The 17,154-nt window shown below is 42.2% G+C and overlaps 1 protein-coding gene across 5 annotated transcripts in view; it reads left to right on the forward strand.

Annotated features, from left to right (window-relative positions):
• Window positions 1-17,154, forward strand: part of FUT8 (fucosyltransferase 8) — a 241,304-nt gene that overhangs the window by 124,754 nt on the left and 99,396 nt on the right. For 2 of the 5 annotated variants that reach the window (XM_054027425.1, XM_054027427.1), the window contains 2 exons: window positions 615-680; window positions 1,768-2,191. In XM_054027425.1, the coding sequence (XP_053883400.1) occupies window positions 1,989-2,191 (203 nt within the window). In that variant the 5' untranslated portion in view covers window positions 615-680; window positions 1,768-1,988. Of the gene's footprint in view, window positions 1-614; window positions 681-1,767; window positions 2,192-2,462; window positions 2,516-17,154 lie in introns of those variants that run through there. The other 3 variants (XM_054027426.1, XM_054027428.1, XM_054027429.1) reach the window with 2 other exon arrangements.

The raw sequence follows: 17,154 nt of genomic DNA on the forward strand, positions 1-17,154 counted from the left end.
GGTGCATTGAGACCATTACCTAGCATGCTGACCAATATTGTCTCATTATTTCTTTATATTCTGTCTATCCTTGTACTCTGTCTGTTGTCTCTTGTCCTATACTTGGATTGTGAACTGCTTGGGGTAGGGACCATCTTTTTGTTCTGGGTTTATACAGAGCCTAGCACAATGGGGTCACGATCCATGACTAGGGCTCCTAGTCACTGCAGTAATAAAAATAATTAATACACTATTGCAGGACTGCTTTAGTAACGTCTTTGCAGCTATGAGGTTTGAAGGACCAGAGCAGAAACTGGACCTTATTGATTCACTCTTCCTCAGGAGGAACAACCAAAAGATTTATGGAAGCATAAATGTCTCCCCAGATGCAATTTGCTTTTTTGCCATGACAAAACAAAATATACATAATATAAAGCTACCTTAGAAATGTGTAGAAAATTATGGGCTCCTAATGCGCGATTCTGAAATTGTCTTGTTCAAGGAAAACTGATCTGCACATTGATTTGTCTCACCAAAGACCCCTTAAATAGAAAGGCTGAGAGGGTTACTAGAAACCTTTTTCATTTAAGTGCTACTCAGTTGTCAACTGCTAACTATTAATCCTGTTTGTCTAGATCTGCCATCTGCTGGTTGTCTGAAACGTAGTAAGATGAAGGTTTTGTGCCACACGCTCAAAAAAGGTGAGAAAGCTCTGTCAGGTTTGGTGGCAGTTAGTAGTTTTCATGTTACCTTGAATTACATGGATCTGGAAGCCAATGGTGTCCACATATCCTTCGTTCCTGGATGAGTATGTGGGTTATTACATGGCAGAAAAACATTCCTTTCAACTTAGAATGGTGACTTTTCCCTTGAAGTTGGCAGAGCCACAAGGAGACCATCATCGAAGGAAGGTGAAAAAAGAGATTAGTCAGATAAATGTTTGAGAGTTTTAGTTTAGATGGTGGATTTGCAGACTTGAAAGGAGGGAAAAAAGAAAATTCCCAACTGCATAGGAAAATACTGATTCCTGACAAGTATCAGAGGGGTAGCCATGTGAGTCTGAATCTGTAAAAAGCAACAGAGGGTCCTGTGGCACCTTTAAGACTAACAGAAGTATTGGGAGCATAAGCTTTCGTGGGTAAGAACCTCACTTCTTCAGATGCAAGTAATGGAAATTTCCAGAGGCAGGTATAAATCAGAATGGAGATAACGAGGTTAGTTCAATCAGGGAGGGTGAGGTGCTCTGCTAGCAGTAGAGGTGTGAACACCAAGGGAGGAGAAACTGCTTCTGTAGTTGGATAGCCATTCACAGTCTTTGTTTAATCCTGATCTGATGGTGTAAAATTTGCAAATGAACTGGAGATCAGCAGTTTCTCTTTGGCGTCTGGTCCTCAAGTTTTTTTGCTGTAAGATGGCTACCTTTACATCTGCTATTGTGTGGCCAGGGAGGTTGAAGTGTTCTCCTACAGGTTTTTGTATATTGCCATTCCTGATATCTGACTTGTGTCCATTTATCCTCTTGCGTAGTGACTGTCCAGTTTGGCCAATGTACATAGTTCATTTGTTATTTTAGTTCTGGAGCTGATTGTTTTATTACATGGCATATTTCTAATAAACATGGTTTATTTACTGTGAAAACTTAAAAGATTTTCTTTCTTTAGTTGATGAAGGGGTAGAAATGTAATCTGCCAGCTTTCTTGAATGTATATTTACTTTAATTGCAGTCCAATATATTCCATTATTTATAAATCACGTTACTTAATTACACTTGCTTTATTCTTTCTACAGAATATAAAACGAAGAAGCACGTGATACTAAAGCTTTCTACATTCAACATCATAAGGATCTCTCTTAAAGAATTGCTGTAGGACTAACACTGATTATAATTTGTCTTAAACATAATGTGGTGAAACAGAGGAACAGAAGTTGTCCATCTTTGTGCAGACTAAGGAATTACAATGTTTATTTTGTGAGCTAAAACAGTTTTGCAGTGAACTGAGCATCTGAAAATGCGGCCATGGACTGGTTCCTGGCGTTGGATTATGCTCATCCTCTTTGCCTGGGGGACCTTGCTATTTTATATAGGCGGACACTTGGTACGAGACAATGAACACCCAGATCACTCCAGCCGTGAACTATCCAAGATACTTGCAAAGCTTGAACGTTTAAAACAGCAAAATGAAGACTTAAGGCGGATGGCAGAGTCTCTCAGGTAAGTTTAAAAAAAATTATTCAGAAAACCTGTGGGTGATGTCTCAGAAAGTTTTTTGAAGTTTTTTTTATCCCATTGTTTATACACATTTGCAAGATTAAAACTGATTTCATACAAGCATTTTTTTCTAGTTATTCCTCTATGCACATGGTGGCATGGTTTATTGTGAATGTTCAAAAAATTTAATTGTATGACAGTTACTATACATGATGATGATGTATGACAGTATCAAGACAAATGTAATCTATTTTAATGCAGACTTTGCCCCAGAAGGACATATGTGTAACCCTTCTGCCAGATGGAGCCAGCAGCAACAAGGGCCAGGTTCAGTATCTTGAGGTTCCTTTTCAACAATACAACACAAAACCATCTTGAGCCCCCGCCCAGTGACCTGGGACAATTACACACCACCCCCGGGCGCCTCTAAGAGGCAATACTTCCCATCTCGCAAGCACAGAGTCTGAGTGTAGCAAAAACTTTTAATAAAAGGAGGGAATTAACTCAGCCTGCTCGCCAAGATGTCTTCATGCCCCCCCCCTCCCCCAATACTTAACACAGCTTTCAGGTTTTAGTTTTAGTAAAGGGAAATCATGCCTCACCAATCTACTAGAATTCTTTGAGGGGATCAACAAGCATGTGGCCCAAGGGGATCCAGTGGATATAATGTACTTAGATTTTCAGAAAGCCTTTGACAAGGTCCCTCACCAAAGGCTCTTACACAAAGTAAGCTGCCACGGGATAAGGGGGAAGGCGCTCTCATGGATTGGTAACTGATTGAAATATAGGAAACAAAGAGTAGGTATAAATGGTGAGTTTTCAGAATGGAGAGAGGTAAATAGTGGTGTCCCCCAGGGGTCTGTTCTACGACCAGACCTATTCAAGATATTCATAAATGATCTGGAAAAAGGGGTAAACAGTGAAGTGGCAAAATTTGCAGATGATACAAAATTACTAAAGATAGTTAAGACCCAGGCAGACTACAAAGAGCTACAAAAGTATCTTTCAAAACTGGGTGACTGGGCAACAAAATCTTTCAACAAGATGAAATTTAATGTTTATAAATGCAAAGTAATGCACATTGGAAAGCATAATCCCAACTATATCTATAAAATGATGGAGTCTAAATTAGCTGTTACCACACAAGAAAGAGATGTTGGAGTCATTGTGGATAGTTCTCTGAAAACATCCACTCAATGTGCAGCGGCAGTCAAAAAAGCAAACAGAATGCTGGGAATAATTAAGAAAGGGATAGATAATAGGACAGAAAATATCATGTTGCCTGTATATAAATCCATGGTATGCCCACATGTGGAATACGGTGTGCAGATGTGGTTGCCTATCTCAAAAAAGTTATATTGGAATTGGAAAAGTTTCAGAAAAGGGCAACAAAATGATTAGGGGTATGGAACGGCTTCCGTATGAGGAGAGATTAATAAGACTGGGACTTTTCACCTTGGAAAAGAGACAGCACAGGGGAAATGTGATTGAGGTATATAAAATCATGACTGATGTCGAGAAAGTAGATAAGGAAGTGTTTACTACTTCTCATAAAACAAGAAATAGGGGTCACCAAATGAAATTAATAGGCAGCAGGTTTAAAACAAATAAAATGAAGTATTTCTTCACACAATGCACAGTCAACCTGTGGAACTCCTTGCCAGAGGATGTTGTGAAGGCCAAGACCATAACAGGGTTCAAAAAAGAACTAGATAAATTCATGGAGGATAGGTCCATAAATGGTTATTAGCAAGATGGGCAGGAATGGTGTCCCTAGCCTCTGTTTGCCAGAAGGTGGGAATGAGTGACAGGGGATGGGTCACTTGATGATTACCTGTTCTGTTCATTCCGTCTGGGGTACCTGGCACTGGCCACTGTTAGAAGACAAGATACTGGGCTAGATGGACCTTTGGTCTGACCCAGTAGAGCTATTTTTATGTTCTTATGTTCTCAGTGATTTCAGCTCTCAGTGATATCAGCTGTTAGTGGGGGAGCCTCACTGTTGGTGCACACTGGGCAATCTCTTGCAATAGAGACACTGTCCCAAAGTAGGTCTAATACTTAGACCTAGGTATCAGTGATTTCAGCTCTGCAGCATGTAACAAGACTTTCAATTGAGTCTAAATTAACTCTTTTATTATGCCATGGAGAGAAGAAGGGTCTAATGGTGTCTAGAACCCTTAAACAGGACCCACACTAGCAGGTACAAATACCTGTCTCTATCCTCTCTCAACTTATTGGGCTTTGGAACCCATGTCCCCTGCCTAGCGAGTGCTGTTCAGTTGAGGGTGAGTCTCTCAGTTGGGGTATGCAAGGTACAATTCTGCTGCCTTCAGTTCACACAACAAGGATAACAACCCTTTATTAATCCTGCCCTAATAACAAGGATACTGGGGATCCAACACCAGGCACAAGTGATCATTTGGGCAAGCAGTCCCATTATGCTGAGCACCTAGGCAGGGTGGGGGTGTCCCTGCAAACTAGATCAGCTTTGAAGTCTTCTTCCACAGCTCACCACTAGATGTCAGGGGAGAGCTCATCCAGACTCTGCTTACAGTAGACAATTAACTTACTTTAAAATGTAGAATGTTAACTATCAGGGCCGGCTCCAGGCACCAGCTAAAGAAGCAGGTGCTTGGGGCGGCCAATACCAAGGGGCGGCACTCCGGCCGCTATTGGGGTGGCAGATCCAGGTCTTCGGCGGCAATTCGGCAGCGGGTCCCTCAGTCCTTCTGGGAGTGAAGGACCTGCCGCCGAATAGCCGCCAAAGAGTGGAGTGGCGTGATCGCGCTGCCGCGGCTTTTTTTTTTTTTTTTTTTGCCCCTTGGGGGGGAAGAAAACCTGGAGGCGACTCTGTTAACTATGTTATAACAAAGATGCCTTCTCTTAAAGATATTTTTCCAAGCATTTGGATTGCTTGTAATTGACATTGACGAGATGTACTATACTGAAGAAATGTTAGTGTTCACATTTTAGAAAAGTAGCGGAATTCATTTGTAATTTTATTAATCTGTGAACAAATTGTGCATAGCATATAAAGTACAGAGAATTCAATACTTTGGTCATCTTTATGATTGAATGGAACAGTGTGTGCAACATGCTGTCAGCTTTAAAGAAATGAAGTGATATTCCTACCCTTAAGCCCTGTTTATACCACGGACATTTTTCAATAATGTCCAGCTGTTACTACCATGTGGAGCAGAATGCTAGTGGAGACTAACTGCTGGCTACCACCATTTTAACATTGTCAGTTAGAGCTGCTTCAAGTAAATCTAATTATTATGGTGATTACAGTAACACCAGCCAATGACATGTCTACACTAGACACCTAGCATTGCTAACCTTGATAGAGCTGAACTGTGGATGGGAAACCTTTGCTTTGTTGCTAAGTTTAAAGAAATACTTTTAAATAATGCAAAAAATCCTTTTTAGAATTAAACTATCATCTAATATTTTTGCACACCTCTTCACCTTACTGGGCACAGTCAGACCCTATTAATATTAAGAGATTATACAAGCATTGAGGGAGAAATTCCAGTACTTGATAGATAAATGTTTAGAGTGAAACAGGGAGGATTTCCCTGCCTCTGGTGAAGTTCTTCCCCCTCATTGAATACTGCTAAACTCGTCCTATGAAAGATAACTTATTATTGAATCACAAAGAATTATGCGATGTAGCTTTTCACCTTTCAAATCCTGCAGATTATACCAAACAGCATTTGTCATTTCACAATATTTTCCAAAAGAAAGATGCCTCTTTGCATTCCTACAAAGGCATTATCCTCCTGACAATTACATTTCACAGTTACTTTAAATTGGACTATTTACAGTCATCCGAGATAGTCTATTAAATGATCTGCAATATTTTTCTAAACTCTGTTAATGTATGCTGGTAAATAAATTGACTAAATGTTTTAGTATATTTTTGTTGACATAATATTGACATATATTGGGAGTATCTTCCCATTTTAGAGAAAAAGGAAAGACCTTTTCATCAGCCACATTTTAAATATTGTCTAAACAAGCTTAATGAAATAGGACTTTCTATTAGTCCTATGTTAAAATGTATATATTATAGTAAAGTGCAGTGCCAGAATGAGAATCTGAGAGGAAATAATAATAAAGATTTTAAGGCCAAAAAGGATCAATATATCCATCTAGTGTGAACTCCTGCATAGCACAAGCCATAGAATTTTACTCTGTAATTCCTGCAATGGAGAGAATTATTCATCTCTATAATATAAGTGAATAACTATTGAGCCCAATAACTTGTGCTTTAACCAGAGTTATATTTTAGAAAGACATATAATCTTGATGCAAAGACTCCAACTGATGATGAATTTATCACTGACCTTGGTAAACCTTCTTTTGATTAACTCACTTAAGAAGTATCAGAGGGATAGCCGTGTTAGTCTGGATTTGTAAAAGCAGCAAAGAGTCCTGTGGCACTTTATAGACTAACAGACGTATTGGAGCATGAGCTTTCATGGGTGAATACCCACTTTGTCGGATGCATGCTGCTTTCACTTAAGAAGTTATTTCCAATTTGAATTTTTCTAACTTCAGCTTCTATCCATTGGATTTTGTTATGGCTGCTAGATTAAAGAGCCTTCTTATGTCAGATATCTTCTTGCTATGTAGGTATTTATAGACTAATCAAGTAACTGTAATTGCTGTAATTTGATGCTATAGGTTGGTTTGCTCTCCTTAGAATTTCTGATGTTGCAAGAAATTCTGAAGTGAACACTGAAGATCTTTTGCAGGAATTTACTTTGGAATGAGTTGTTCTTATCGGTTTCTATTGTAGAGATCCATGACTCTGCTCCATAAAAAGAAGACACATGATGCTGGTGTTAAAATTTTATATATTTGTGTAAATGTCAGTCATGTTACTTTTCAGGTTGATGAAAGTGGTTTATTTCTTGCTTGACATCTAGCATGGTGCAACGATCATTGCACATCTCACTCCCTAAATAGGTAAAATGACTTACTTCTAGTGTTTCTCTGTCTACTCTCATAGTTGCTTTGGGGATATTGATAGCCATATATATTTGTCTCCCCCTTATTGATGAACAAACCAACTTGTTTTGCTATGATTGCAAAAAGCTGGGTCTTTCATCCATTAAGCCATGTATTGAACTAAGCAGGACAACATCATCAGGAAAAACAAGGTAAACCAATTGTTCATTTTTCCATTAAAATCCCTCAGTTGTCTTCTGTGGCCTTCTTCTATCCAGATTAGTGGCACAAAAATTTGGCAAAACCTTTCTATAGCTATCAGAGCAGATTCCCACTTCTATAGCTACATTTAATTCCTTCAAGTCCCCTGCTGGGGTTTCTTAGGATTCCCAGTCAGCACAGGCTGGTGTAGGTGGCTCCTGTGGCTCCCTCCCGCAACACTCAATTCAGGGGGCAGGGAGGGTCAGGAGATGTACCCAGAGCTTGCTGTGCTCTGGCTATCCCCAACCAACATAAGGATCTCTGGAGACCAGACTCATTTGTCTCAAGTTAGAGCTGCCTCCACGTTGCTCTTATCTGCATTAAAGCATCTGCCATGGACTAGTGTAGAATTGTTTAGTGGAACTGAAAAATGAGTTAGGTTCAAGAAGGGACCTAGTTTGATGTAAAAAGAAGAACAGGAGTACTTGTGGCACCTTAGAGACTAACAAATTTATTAGAGTATAAGCTTTCGTGGACTACAGCCCACTTCTTCGGATGCATATAGAATGGAACATATAATGAGGAGATATATATACACACATACAGAGAGCATAAACAGGTGGGAGTTGTCTTACCAACTCTGAGAGGCCAATTAATTAAGAGAAAAAAACTACTCTGAAACTAGTTTGATGTGGCATCTGAATAATTTCAGACTCTTTGTGGGAAGAAAAGGACAAGTTCCAGATTTATTTACTGTCTGGGAATGAATGCACAATTGTGGTCCTATATGTAAAAGTGTGAGATATGTCACTCTTGTGGCAACCAACAGCAGGGCTCTCTCATGCTACATGAGCTTCTTATCAGGGTGTGGAAGGCGATTGCAGTGAATTTATTTACCCTCAAGGAAAAACAGTATCTTATGACATTATATTACTATTCCAATTTCTGGAATACTCTGCCTGATATGAGAGTTAGGAAAGTGATTAGCAAATGAAAGACTTTGCAAGATATGGGATTCTGGGCACTGTATTTGCTAACAATAGACCCCAACTTGTTTCTGAAGAATTCAGAAAATTTTCTCATCATTGGTAGTTTGACCATCACGCTTCCTTTCCAGCATTCCCATGAAGCAATGGGAATGTGGAGTCACTGGTGAAAACATCAGAGACTACTATAAAAAATGGTATCCTTACCATTACTGGTGCACAAGAATGTGATGTCACAGGGATGCCTGTGTATTCCAGTACAGCTTCTGATGATGAAATGTCGAACCAAAACCCTGCTGCTGCTGAGGAGAAATCTTCTGCAGCCTGAAGTAGTGGGGCACTGCAGAATTGAGATGGTTTATGTCACATCTAAGAGCTATTTACACCTTTGACCCCTTTGTGTCTGAATGTAATCCCTTGAGGTGACAGGTCTTTTGCTTTCACCTTTCTCAGGGTAGAATCCCATGATTCTCCTGCTCTCCAGGGCGCAGCAGAGAGTTTACCAAATGTTTGCTCAGTGTGCCTGACTGGATTCATCTCCCCTGCAAGACTTCCCTTCGACAGCTGTGCCCAGTGTGTGAATCACATAAAACAGACTGTTTTGTATGGGATGGAAAATTTATTATTTTTAATTTGCTTAAAAAACAGGAAGGCTGTAGTCTGAGTAGAACTGGAGAAAGAGAGTCAGACGTCAGAAGGGATCTAATTTAGTGTGGCACCAGATGCTGAAAAAAGGAAACCAGGACAGGGCTGCTAACGTACTAGTTATTTTTTACTACAACTGCCTATCTGCTGCATCCATTAATACCAATGAAAAAGCAGAGGAACAGAACCAGGTAAACTTACTTGACTTCCTGGCAGCCCCCACTGCTCTGCTGTTCCCCAGTAGCATGCATTCACATTTAATATATTTTTTTATAATTTTTGATTTCTCTTTTATGCAAGAGACCAGATGTGGGGCACTTTCGAGACTATAGTCGGGAGGAGAAAAAAAGGGTGGTTACTCCTGAAGAATGCAGGAGGTATCTCTTGGTCAACCAATTAAATATAACAAATATCTAAAAAGCCATAAATGTGACATGGGCTTTCAGTATCTCACATCTTTCTCTAAATAGAATAAGTAATATTCAAAACAATTGTCCTAGAATACATTGTTTATATTTTTATGATAATTTATGCTGATATTTAACTAAAATAAGGCAGTAGCCAAGAGTTAGTGGATTCAGCATCTATATTTGAAAGAGACTGTTTTAATGCACCTGGAACCATCGATTAAACAAAAAATACCTCCCAATTTCAGAGATGTCTAAATTAGAATTAGGGAGAGAAGACTATTGTTATACAAAATAACGTCTGGGTCTAGACATGATTTATTTTTAGATCACAGCGATCAGTGATAGAAGGGGCTATAACTACTATTCCTAAAAAACCCCAAAATGCTGTATCTTCACAGTAAAAAGTGGTGTATTTTTACATTAAGATAGCTAACTCAGGTTAGCTAACTGGATATAAAATCCTAGAGGATACAAGGAACAGTTGTTTTTACCTTGATGTAGCTCGTCAATGTCAGCTATACCTGGGGTTTGCTACAATGAGGTAAAAACTAGGGCTGTCAATTAATCGCAGTTAAATCATGTGATTAACTCAAAAAAATTAATTGTGATTAATTGCAGTTTTAATCGCACTGTTAAACAATAGTAGAAGACCAACTGAAAGTGTGTGAAGTGAATTGAAAAATATTTTGTCATTTTTACAGTGCAAATATTTGTAATAAAAAATAATATAAAGTGAGCACTGTACACTTTATAATTGAAATCAATATATTTTAAAATGTAGAAAACATCCAGAAATAATTAAATAAATGATATTCTATTATTGTTTAACAGTGTGATTAATAGTGATTACTTTTTTTAATCACTTGACAGCCCTAGTAAAAACCACAGTTCTTTGTTCTCATGATGATTTTAGACTGGAAGTGCCAACTGGTATTAGCTCTCTCCATGTAAAAAAACGCCTGTTTTTGCAGTGAAGACCTAGCATGAGTTTAGATCTTGTCTTCACAAGAAATTTATACCTGTTTAAGCTAAGGTATAAATTGAAACCATTATACTTATAGTGGTATAATTCCCCATGAGGACACTTACATTCAGGTATGAGTGGGGTTTTTTCAGTTTAGCTAAGTTTGTTTTTGCAAGAGGTTTAAGCTAAACCACACAGACAGACCCACACAAATACCACCCTTATTTCACAGCAGAGTGTCCATGTGGCAAGTTACAGTAGTGTAACGGTATCCACAGTGGTGAGGCATGGCTCCACCACGTGTCCTTAGCATGAGGAGCTCTTGGCTGTGCCTGCTGTGGACCAGCTTCCTGAAACCACCAGTTTCTAGCAACACAATCACCTTCCAAGTCTCAGCTGGCCTTCCTCTTTTAACAGGTAGCGATAGGCACTCACTAACCCCTGAGTCTTCAGAGCATTCCCTGTAGTGTCCAGTCTCTTATCCATTGGACACTCACAGAATTACCAGGCCTGCTGTTCCAAAGGAACAGTACACACAGCTTGTAAGATTCAACTCACAATCACCAATTTGTTTAACACAGTGGCACTAATAATGAAAACAAAAATAAGTTTATTATTAAAGAACAGAGATTTAAGTAATAGTGAGTAAGAATATTGGAAACAAATGGTTACATACAAAACAGAGTCATAACTAAAGAGTTACCCTACTGTCTAAAGACGATTTTCTCACCCAAAGCTCTCCCCAGTGCTTTCATAGAATCATGGACTTTAAGGTCAGAAGGGACCATTATGATCACCTAGCCTGACCTCCTGCACGACACAGGCCACAGAATCTCACCCTCCTACTCCTGTATCAAACCCCTAACCTATGTCTGAGCTATTGAAGTCCTCAAATCATGGTTTAAAGACTTCTTCAAGGTGCAGAGAATCCTCCAGCAAGTGACCTGTGCCCCATGCTACAGAGGAAAGCGAAAAAATCCCAGGGCCTCTGCCAATCTGCCCTGGACCTGGAGGAAAATTCCTTCCCGACCCCAAATATGGCCATCAGCTAAATCCTGAGCATGTGAGCAAGACTCACCAGCCAGACACTCAGGAAAGAACTCTCTGTAGTAACTCAGATCCCACCCCATCTAACATCCCATCACAGGCCATACGGCATATCTATCGCTAATAGTCAAAGATCAATTAATTGCCAAAATTAGGTTATCCCATCATACCATTCTCTCCATAAACTTATCTAGCTTCAAGACTAAGCTTGATATGTCTTTTGCCCCCACAGCTCCCCTTGGAAGGCTGTTCCAGAACTTCTCTGATGGTTAGAAACCTTCGTCTAATTTCAAGTCTAAACTTCCTGATGGCCAGTTTATATCCATTTGTTCTTGTGTCCACATTGGTACTGAGCTTAAATAATTCCTCTCCCTCCTTGGTATTTATTCCTCTGATCTATTTATAGAGAGCAATCATATCTCCCCTCAGCCTTCTTTTGGTTAGGCTAAACAAGCCACGCTCTTTGAGGGCATGTCTACACTACGAAATTAGGTCGATTTTATAGAAGTTGATTTTTAGAAATCGATTTTATACAGTCAATTGCGTATGTCCACACTAAGTGCATAAAGTCAGCTGAGTGCGTCCTCACTACTGTGGCTAGCATCAACTTATGGAGCGGTGCACTGTGGGTAGCTATCCCACAGTTCCCGCAGTCTCCACCGCCCATTGGAATTCTGGGTTAAGCTCCCAATGCCTGATGGAGCAAAAACATTGTCGCGGGTGGTTTTGGGTACATGTCGTCAGTCTCGCCTTCCTCCGTGAAAGCAACAGCAGACAATCGTTTTGCGCCTTTTTTCTGCGCAGACGCCATACCATGGCAAGCGTGCAGCCCGCTCAGCTCAGTTCACCGACACCGTCGCTGTTGTGTCCTGGGTGCTGCTGGCCACAGACAGTGCAGTAGGTCTGCAAACCATCATCATACACTGCTTCCGTTGCAACTCTGCTCTGCTGCTCTTGCATCGATAGCGAATTTCTCCGTGTTTTCTGTCATGGGCTCCCGGGTACGTATGTTCTTCCATGGGAAACGTGCGGGGTGCTAACCGTCGATCTCCACCGCTTCTGCTGCATCTCTGCTCTCCTGCAGACGACATACCACGGCAGGCATAGAGCCCGCTCAGCTCACCGCTGGTGCTGTGAGCATTGTAAACACCTCGCTCATTATCCTGTAGCATGTGAAGAACCTGCAAAATCAGGCAAGGAGGCGACGACAGCACGATCACAATAGTGATGAGGACATGGACACAGACTTCTCTCAAAGCACGGGCCCTGGCAATTTGGACATGGTAATGGGGCAGGTTCATGCCTTGGAACTCCAATTCTGGGCCCGGGAAACAAGCACAGACTAGTGTTGCAGGTCTGGGATGATTCCTAGTGGCTGCAAAACTTTCACGTGCATAAGGGCACTTTCATGGAACTTTGTGACTTGCTTTCCCCTGCCCTGAAGCGCAAGAATACCAAGATGAGAGCAGCCCTCCCAGTTGAGAAGCGAGTGGCAATAGCCCTCTGGAAGCTTGCAACGCCAGACAGCTACTGGTCAGTCAGGAATCCATTTGGAGTGGGTAAATCTACTGTGGGGGCTGCTGTGATCCAAGTAGCCAATGCAATCACTGAGCTGCTGCTATCCAGGGTAGTGACTCTGGGAAATGTGCAGGTCATAGTGGATGGCTTTGCTGCAATGGGGTTCCCTAATTGTGGTGGGGCGATAGATAGAATGCATATCCTTATCTTGGGACCGGACCACCTTGGCAGCCAGTATGTAAACCGCAAGGGGTACTTTTCAATGGTGCTGCAAGCACTGGTGGAGCACAAGGGACGTTTCACCGATATCAACGTGGGATGGCCGGGATGATGCTCGCATCTTCAGGAACTCTGGTCTGTTTGAACAGCTGCAGGAACGAACTTACTTCCCAGACCAGAAAATTATTGTTGGGGATGTTGAAAGGCCTATAGTTATCCTTGGGGACCCAGCCTACCCCTTAATGCCATGAAGCCATACACAGGCACCCTGGACAGTAGTAAGGAGCAGTTCAACTATAGGCTGAGCAAGTGCAGAATGGTGGTAGAATGTGCATATGGACATTTAAAAGCTTGCTGGCACAGTCTACTGACTAGGTTAGACCTCAGCGAAACCAATATTCCCATTGTTATTGCTGCTTGCTGTGTGCTCCAATATATCTGAGAGAGTAAGGGGGAGACGTTTATGGCAGGGTGCAAGGTTGAGGCAAATTGCCTGGTGGCCGATTACGTGCAGCCAGACATCAGGGCGATTAGAAGAGCACAGCTGGGCACCCGGCACATCAGAGAAGCTTTGAAAACCAGTTTCATGACTGGCCAGGCTATGGTGTGACAGTTCTTTGTTTCTCCTTGATGAAAACCCGCCCCCTTGGTTGACTTTACTTCCCTGTAAGCCAACCGACCTCCCCCCTTTGATCACCACTTTCAGAGTCAATAAAGTCATTATTGTATCCAAATCATGCGTTCTTTATTAATTCATCACACAAATAGGGGGAAAACTCGCAAGGTAGCGGGAGGGGTGGGTGAGAGGGAAGCACCGGGTGGAGTGGTGGATGAGGGGAGGAGGGAAGGACAAGGCCACACTACAATTCAAAACTTATTGAATGCCAGCCTTCTGTTGCTTGGGCAATCCTCTGGGATGGAGTGGCTGGGTGCCCGTAGTCTCCCGCCCCACGTTCTTGGGCATCTGGGTGAGGCGGATGTGGAACTTGGAGAGCAGGGCAGGCGGTTATACAAGGGCTGCAGTGGCGGTCTGTGCTCCTTCTGCCTTTCCTGCAGCTCCACCAGACGCCTGAGCATGTCAGTTTGCTCCCCCATTAGCCTCAGCATTGCATCCTGCCTCCTCTCAGCATGCTCCTCCCTCCTCTCATCGCGTTCATTTAACGCTTTTCTGGACTCTGCCATTGTTTGCCTCCAGGCATACTGTTGAGCTCTTTCAGTGCGGAAGGACTGCATGAGCTCTGAGAACATCTCATCGCGCGTGTGTTTTTTTCGCTTTCTAATCTGTGCTAGCCTCTGGGACGGAGATGATAGGGGGAGGGTAGAAATATTTGCAGCTGCAGGAGGAAAAAAAGGGAGAGTAGTATTTAAAAAGATACATTTTAGAGAACAAATGGAAGACTCTTTCACACTGAATCAAGCGATTCATATTACATAGCAAGTGCTTTTGCTACAAGGTTGCATTTTGCCTCTTATATTGAGTGCCTGCCGATTTGGTGTGAGACATCACACACACTTGGCTGGGCAACAGAATTCGGCTTGCAGGCAGCCATGGTAAGGCAAAGGGTTTCGGTTTCTTCAACCTTCATAACATGTGGGAACGGTTTCAAACAGCAGCACCCTCCTTTTCCATACCAAGCAAAGCCTGTTGGGTTGGCGATTTAAAATGAGGGACTGCAGTTTTAGGGTGAATGTGCAGCACAATCCAAACCCTCCCCCTACCCTAATTCTCTGGGATGATCGCTTCACACACAAACACACACACCCCATCACGTGGCTAGTATCAGGGAAGATCCCGGTCAGCCATGAATGGGCCTCCCCCCCACCGCATGGCTAACGGGGGATGATTCATTTTCAGCCAAAGGCAAACAGCCAAAGCCCAGGCCCATTTGCTGCAAGGTTTTGTTCTGCAATGATTCCAGACTACTTGGTACTGTCTTGGCCTGGGGTAAATTAATCATTAAACATGCTTGCTTTTAAACCCTGTATTATATTTACAAAGGTACACTCACCAGAGGTTCCTTCTCCGGCTTCATGGTCTGGGAGCCTGCCTTGGGAGGGTATTGGCTCCAGGGTGATGAACAGCTCCTGGCTGTCGGGGAGAAAGGATTTTGCGCTTGCCTGCTGTGCGCTATCCTCAACCACCACCTCCTCCTCATCTTCAAACTTCTCATCCCTGTTGCATGAGACTCCCCTCTTGCAGGTGTCCGTGGACAGTGGTGGGGTAGTGATAGGGGCCACCCCCAGAATTGCATGCAGCTCATCATAGAACCGGCATGTATGGGGCTCTGACCCGGAGCGACCGTTTGCATCCTTTGTTTTTTGGTAGGCTTGCCTCAGCTCCTTAACTTTGACGCGGCACTGCTGTATGTTCCTGTTGTAGCCTCTGTCCATCATGCCCTTAGAGATTTTGGCAAATATATTGGCATTTCATCTTTTGGAACGGAGTTCTGCCTGCATTCTTCTCCCCATACAGTGATCAGATCCAGGACCTCCCATTCGATCCATTCTGGAGCTCTTTTGCGATTCTGGGACTCCATGGTCACCTGTGCTGATGAGCTCTGCATGGTCACCTGTGTTGATCAGCTCGCCACGCTCGCCAAACAGGAAATGAAATTCAAAAGTTCCCGGGGCTTTTCCTGTCTACCTGGCCAGTGCATCTGAGTTGAGAGCGCTGTCCAGAGCGGTCACAATGGAGCACTCTGGGATAGCTCCCGGAGGCCAATACCATCAAATTGCATCCACGCTACCCCAAATTTGACCCAGCAAGGTTGATTATAGCACTAAACCCCTCACCACGGAGGAGTACAGAACTCGATTTTAAGAGCCCTTTAAATCGACAAAAAGGCTTGGTCGTGTGGATGGGTGCAGAGTTAAATCGATCTAATGCTGCTAAATTCGACCTAAACTCGTCGTGTAGACCAGGGCTGAATCTCCTTTCTTAAGACAGGTTTTCCATTCCTCGGATCATCCTAGTAGCCCTTCTCTGTACCTGTTCCAGTTTGAATTCATCCTTCTTAAACATAGGAGACCTGAACTGCACACAGTATTCCAGATGAGGTCTCACTAGTGCCTTGTATAAGGGTACTAACACCTCCTTATCTCTACTGGAAATACCTCGCCTGATGGATCCCAAGACCGCATTAGCTTTTTTCACGGCCATATCACATTGGCGGCTCGTAGTCATCCTGTGATCAACCAATACTCCGAGACCCTTCTCCTCCTCTGTTACTTCCAACTGATGCATCCCCAGTTTATAACAAAAATTCTTGTTATTAATTCCTAAATGCATGACCTTGCACTTTTCACTGTTAAATTTCATCCTATTACTATTACTCCAGTTTACAAGGTCATCCAGATCTTCCTGTATGATATCCCGGCCCTTCTATGTATTGGCAATATCTCCCAGCTTTGTGTCATCTGCAAACTTTATTAGCATATTCCTTTTTGTGCCAAGGTCAGTAATAAAAAGATTAAATAAGATTGGTCCCAAAACCGATCCCTGAGGAACTCCACTAGTTACCTCCCTCCAGCCTGACAGTTCACCTTTCAGTATGACCCGCTGTAGTCTCCCCCTTAACCAGTTCCTTTTCCCTCCTTTCAATTTTCATATTGAGCCCCATCTTTTCCAATTTAGCTAATAATTCCCCATGTGGAACCGTATCAGATGCCTTACTGAAATCAAGGTAAATTAGATCCACTGCATTTCCTTTGTCTAAAAAGTCTGTTACCTTCTCAAAGAAGGAGATCAGGTTGGTTTTGCACGATCTATCTTTTGTAAAAACATGTTGTATTTTGTCCCAATTATCATTGACCTCAATTTCCTTAACTACTTTCTCCTTGAAATTTTTTCCCAAGACCTTGCATACTATAGATGTCCAACTAACAGGCCTGTAATTTACCTGGATCAGTTTTTTTTCCCTTTCTTAAAAATAGGAACTATGTTAGCAATTCTCCAGTCATATGGTACAACCCCTGAGTTTACAGATTCATTAAAAATTCTTGCTGATGGGCTTGCAA

The sequence above is a fragment of the Malaclemys terrapin genome, chromosome 4 (assembly GCF_027887155.1).
Source record: "Malaclemys terrapin pileata isolate rMalTer1 chromosome 4, rMalTer1.hap1, whole genome shotgun sequence".
Classification (NCBI taxonomy): domain Eukaryota; kingdom Metazoa; phylum Chordata; order Testudines; family Emydidae; genus Malaclemys; species Malaclemys terrapin.